This window comes from Pieris napi, chromosome 12 (assembly GCF_905475465.1).
Source record: "Pieris napi chromosome 12, ilPieNapi1.2, whole genome shotgun sequence".
NCBI classification, from domain to species: domain Eukaryota; kingdom Metazoa; phylum Arthropoda; class Insecta; order Lepidoptera; family Pieridae; genus Pieris; species Pieris napi.
In genome coordinates, this window is record NC_062245.1 from 11,671,636 (window position 1) to 11,677,694 (window position 6,059).

At 32.8% G+C, this 6,059-nt stretch overlaps 1 protein-coding gene across 1 annotated transcript; it reads right to left on the reverse strand.

Annotated features, from left to right (window-relative positions):
* Nucleotides 1–5,501, reverse strand: LOC125054293 (glyoxalase domain-containing protein 4). Its single transcript, XM_047656078.1, has 5 exons — nucleotides 5,200–5,501; nucleotides 4,967–5,016; nucleotides 4,587–4,852; nucleotides 4,026–4,181; nucleotides 1–775 (listed from the first exon to the last, which is right to left on the reverse strand). The coding sequence occupies exons 1-5, from the start codon at nucleotides 5,287–5,289 to the stop codon at nucleotides 483–485; spliced, it is 855 nt and encodes a 284-aa protein (XP_047512034.1). The 5' UTR covers nucleotides 5,290–5,501; the 3' UTR covers nucleotides 1–482.
* Between the last annotated feature and the right edge of the window lie 558 nt (nucleotides 5,502–6,059).

Sequence of the window (6,059 nt, forward strand, 5' to 3'; positions counted from 1 at the left end):
AATAAGTATCGCAATACAGCGAGGAAATGTTGCCAGCGTTAAAGGTACACTACCACAGGGACCAAACTTTTTAAATTTATTTTTTATTAATTTTTCATTATTAGCGTTAGTACTATATATATTGGTACTTTAATAAGGTTTCTTGTTATTAAGTGTTAAATAATTAAGTTAAAAAGTTAAAACGATATTATTTTCACACACTGAAGTAGTAGTCCCATTTTCCCATTGCAAGCATGAGTCGACGATTTATGACAGCTGTCATCAGTACAATGATTACAACTTTATTATTTACAATTATTTGATAACTGCTATAAAATGTCTATGGAAATTTCAAAGACTAACGTGACTGCTAGTTTTACATTAAAAAAATAATATATTTGTGTGAGGACAACCAGTTTCAGTTATAATAAATAATTAAGTATCAATATAAAAAAAAAATAAGTACCAAGTAACTTTATATAAAAAATAAGGGCTCTTGAACTTTACGCCCTAGATTTATCAGATTTAATGTACTTATCTAAGTCGGCGTCACTGTTAGGATCAACTTGGGACAGCTGACGGAAGCTCTCATCATCAACGAAGCAAATCTCGTGATCATCAGGGTCCGCCAGGATAATGACCCTGACGGTGGCTTTCCCGGGAGTATCCAGGGAAATTAAGGGTGTTAAAATCTTGCCCTTCGCTTCTTGGATCTTTTGATCAATGATTGGCTGCTCCTCAAATGGGCAGGAGAACGCAATACGGCCGTATGCCTTCGCGTGGTCTACTGTGGTACCTGTATAATTTATGTTTATTTGTTTAGGATGTACGATTATACTATGTCGGTGATGATGATGGTGAGGTGATAGAGTGACTAGCAGACTTTAAAACTGTATACTCCGATTTCAAAATGTAATAAAAGTAAATCGTATGTAAAAAAAAAAATAATATTAAATTTTCTTTAAGAGTCCCGATCTGAACTGACCTTAGGGTCAAGTGGAAGAGTTTAAATCATCGTAGGTATAAAAACGTTGATATTCAAAATGTTAATAGTATTATCTCTGGTACAATTCCAAGTGCAATGGCTGATTGTTTATCTATGTCTGTCTCGACTGTCAATTTATTAGCGCTATATATGTTGTTGTATATTATATTTTATTAGGACAGGGTTTACTCATATTATTTATTCATAGAATTAAACTACGGATAAATTAAGGTACCAAACAAACCTTATTACAAAAGCATGGACTCAATATCATTTTTTTAATGTTGATGACATTGAAATTTTGTAATTTTTAAATAGAATATAACCAACAACGGGAAAAACATACAAAGTACGTCTTTGTAAGTATTTATAAAAAATCATGAGTTTTCTGGTTTTTTATTTATTCAGGCACTTTCACTGTTTAAGTATTATTATTACTAATTTATTTTCCCACATCTTTCTATGTTTACAGTTATTATTAATGCGATAGAAGTATATCATAATACCTACACCTGGATAATATACCTAAATCTAATAATAAAACATCATTCGCTCGAACGGTAAACGAAAATATCGCAAGGAAACCGGCTTGCCTTAGACCTAAAAAAGTCGACAGCGTGTCAGGCACAGGAAACTGATCACCTACTTGTCTATTAGATTAACAAATGATCATGAAACAGATACAGAAATTGGGCCAGACTTAAAGACTGTAGCACAACTGATTTATTCATTATTAATAACAAAACAAGCACTTTTGTGTACTCAGCCACAGTACAAACAAATATAGCTCTACCTAATAGATGCCTTATTAATAATAATATTTAATACTAGCTGACCCGGCAAACGTTGTTTTGCCATGTATATTATTTCTAGGAAAAAGTTTTTTAGTTCAATAAAAATAACTATCTACTATAATAAAAAATAGGGGTTAATCGTAGAGGGGTGAAAATTAGGGGTTGTATGTATTTTTGTATGCTGTATCATAAAAAAAAATTGTCTAAAAAAATAAAATTTTGGGTTGGACACCCCTTATCACTTAGGGGTTTGAAAGTTAGATAGTAGCTGATTCTCAGACTTACTGAATATGCATAAAAAATTTCATAAGAATCCGTCGAGCCGTTTCGGAATATGGGAACGTACATTGTGACACGAGAATTTTATATATTAGAACTAGCAGACTCGGCCAAGCGTTGCTGTGGCTAAGATTTTTGTTATATTACATAGTAGTAAACTATTCAAGGCAAACGGTAGGAGAACACCAGTCATGGGGACCACCATGCTTTTTTGGTGGTTATGCTATTAAATTGTAGCTTATGTGAAACGGTACTTTCAACACAGCGCCATCTGTTAGAAGTATATCAAATAACAAACAAATATTTTGCAATAAAATAATATTGCGGGTATAAATTAAGATGTAAGCTATCCTATCTTTTAAGTTAAATCAAACTGCACACGGTGTGCAAATTTGATTGATATCGGTTCGGTAGTTTAGGAGGAGGTTCCATCGCGGACAAACATCGTGACACGTAATTTATATATATTAAGATGTAATATTGATTGATCATGCAGAAGCTTAAGAAGTTGTTTGATAGACTAAATTTCTGCCGGAAGATTCAATAGTCATCCAAAATAAGCCTCACGTCGATCTTATCTGACATACAAAAAAATTCAGTTATTCGAATTTTCATATCATAAATATATCACGTGATATACAAAAAATTTCCTCGTTTTGCTTGCTAAAGAAATATTATTTTTATGTTGGCGATTCTTGCTACCCTGGGACCCCTTTATCATTGATTTCTGAAACATCATCGATTTGATGATACAACAAACGCGTAGAGACTGATGCAGCCACGTCCCCGTGGGTTTTGTCTAGGTTTACACAGTTACGAGCAGTGTAGGCCTAGTGGCTTTGGATTGACAAATGATGATGAAACAGAATATACAGAAATCTGAGGACCAGACCTCAAAAGATTGTAGCGCTACTCATTTATTTTTTTCTTTAGCATCTATCGTTATAATTCAATTTATATAAATAATGAATTAGGGAGCGTTCAAGTATTTCGTAACGAATTTTTTCCGTTTGTAAAATGTTACAATGCGGGGCGGGGATTGAATTACGCGTTATTGTTAATATTATTTTCGACTTTCCAGTACTTTACACCACATAATGGTAACTTTTAGATATGAAGAGTCACTAGGTGATCATGAAACGTTTTACTATACATGGTACAGTACTGTACTTAGGTACAGAAAAACGTTACGGCGCGTTAGGGAGCGTTCAAGTATTACGTAACGTATTTTTTTTTCTTTTGTAAAACGTTACGATGCGGGGCGGGGATGAAATTACGCGTTATTGTTAATATTTTTTTCGACTTACACCACATAATAGTTACTAAAGAGTCACTAGGTGGTCACGAAACGTTTTACTATACTTTACCTAAGTATAGTACAGTACTTGGGTACTGAAAAACGTTACGACGAGTTACCTGGGGGGGGTCAATAATTTTCAAAAATTGCGTTACGTAATACTTTTAAATTGCGTTACATTACATGGGGGGGGGGGGGGTTGAATAATCTCCACATCTTATACACAGTCAACCTTTCAGGTTAGGTTAGGTTTTTTATTCTAAGTGACATTTGTGTTTTGGGTGAGATTATAAGCTAAACAAAAATGATACAAGAATCGCAATATAGTGAAAACCGTATAAAAATCCGTGCAGACAGACGCGACCGGCGCGATACAATAAATATAATGCCTAACTATAGGTAGTCATAACACGGTACGTACCATACACTCATGCACACGTGATTACTATCAATAGGAATCATAGGATATTCTAATGATAACAAATCTTATCACATCTTTCTTGATCACTAAATCATAATGTGATGTTCTTGTTTATTGTAATAACATATAAATTATGACTTTATTAGCATTGCATTAGGGAAAATTTTATTTAATTATCATCAAATTATTTTTTTACGAAACCTGCCTAAATATGGAATTGAACGGAAAGATTAATTATTAATTAAAAAAATTAAACAATCATTAACTCACCAATATCTATCAATTCCAATTTTGATTGATCATCGCTGAAACCTAGAGTAGCAGATTTATCTGTTTTCTCAAAAATCTTCAATGTAAGTAAACCGTTCCAGTAAGCTATTGATTTTGCTAAATTTGAACTTGCTAGTGATACTTTGACAACAGGATCTGAAATGAGGAAAAATTGTTTGAAAAACATTCAAAGGAAAACAAAATTTGCAGTATTTCACAAAATAATCCAGTGGTACTACAACCATATATAGGCTTTATACAAAGTAGATGATCAGCCATTGGTGCCTGACTCATGGTGTACATTTGTAGGTTTTTAGAAATGACTTCCTCACAATATTTGGCTTTACCATAGAAGCATTTGTCAATTGCACACTTAGAATCATAAATACACATTGACAATAATTATGACAACATATACTAATATTATGGTGCAATACATATTAATATAATTTTAAAAGTTTATCATAATTATGATTTTTTTCAAATATTATTTTACTATACTAAGTTGAAAGAATACTTGACACTTTTCAGACCGTCAAATTAGTAATATTGTCAACTCACCCTTGTCAACGGGCTGGGGCTTATCAATAATATAGAATTTGTAACCTCCAGGTGCTTCGACATACTTCAACCCATTTTGTTCCTTTACTGGCCAGTTTGTAGCTGCTGCCCTCTTTAGGCTTTCACTGGACTGAATTGTAATACCAATGAAATCATTTCCCATTTCATAATGTGTAATACCATAGTTATATGTGAGTTCAACTACAAAGTGGTTGTCTTCTGGACCATATCCCACCATAGTCTTACTCCATCTGTTTGCATATGGTCTGGAAGATAATAGATTATTAAAATTTATACTGTTAAGGATAAATAAAAGTGAAATAAAAAGTTAAATTCGATTAGCAGCCTATTATAAAAAGTTATATTTTTTTAGAAATTACCCATTACACGCTGCCTCACATCCTTCAGAGAATTCTTCATGGCGAAGAACCTGAAATAAAGTAATAGAAGTTACTGGAATTATTAAAATTCAGACTTTCATGGTCGGGACCGGTCATAAAACCTTGAAAATAATTACACTGCGACAACTGCAGGCGTAGCAAATTACAACGAATGTATAATTGTGAACCACACAACACAAAATAAGAAAAAGTACACAATAAAACCACATTACCTTCATTCCCAGGACATCACGGTAAAATTTAGCAGTCAGTGTTCTATCGGCAACTTTGAAGACGAAATGTAATGCTCGTCCGGAAACCATTTTAAATATATGTATTTCTCACAAAACTTAGAGGAAAACACTTAACTCACTAATAACGTATGTAATACACGATATCCAATTAAAAAATAAACATAAACTGCAACTAAAATTTTACATACCAACCTTATACCCTAACGAAAGATGACAGACTGATTCAATAAACCTTACGATAAGAAAACACGAACGATGTGACAGTTGTCATTTTAGTAATAATTGTTAACTACAAATTTTCCCGCTAATAGTTTTTTTTTTATCTCATCATCAAGTTATCCAGTTAAAAATATTCAGCTTAACTGTTTAAATACTGAACTGTATCTACCCAAATTAAATAGGCTCATTATCTGAATCTAATGATAAATCCACTTTGTGTTTATCATGACGAAGGCCATAGCATTCACAAAACATACTTAATTTTGTGCACGCTAGCTGCACGTGACATTCGATATTTTATCATTTATTATGACAGTAGTAAAGGTTTATTACATTCAATATACATTTTTTTCACTTTGGGAATTTGATTCCAATCTACTAATGCATATTGCTTCCTCAGGGTTTTTGACCTTTTATAATTTCCCCAACAACTAAATACAATTATTGTTTCGCGAAAACTCGAACACAGGGTACCTAGGTTGGCACATGACGTATCACATATACGTAAACAACCTGCCTACAATGGCATTTCATTCACAGCTACAACTTCGCTTAATTTTTTTTAAACAACATTACTTTACAAAGAGCAATCAAGAGTTTGTCTCTACATAAAAGTTTTT

Bases quoted from the DNA above. Each gene is read 5' to 3' on its own strand.
- LOC125054293 (XM_047656078.1), bottom strand. From the start codon at position 5,289: ATGGTTTCCGGACGAGCATTACATTTCGTCTTCAAAGTTGCCGATAGA. The intron at 5,017-5,199 runs GTAATGTGGTTT...ACTTTATTTCAG, and splicing joins GTGATGTCCTGGGAATGAAG to GTTCTTCGCCATGAAGAATT. The intron at 4,182-4,586 runs GTGAGTTGACAA...TCCTCATTTCAG, and splicing joins GCCCCAGCCCGTTGACAAGG to ATCCTGTTGTCAAAGTATCA.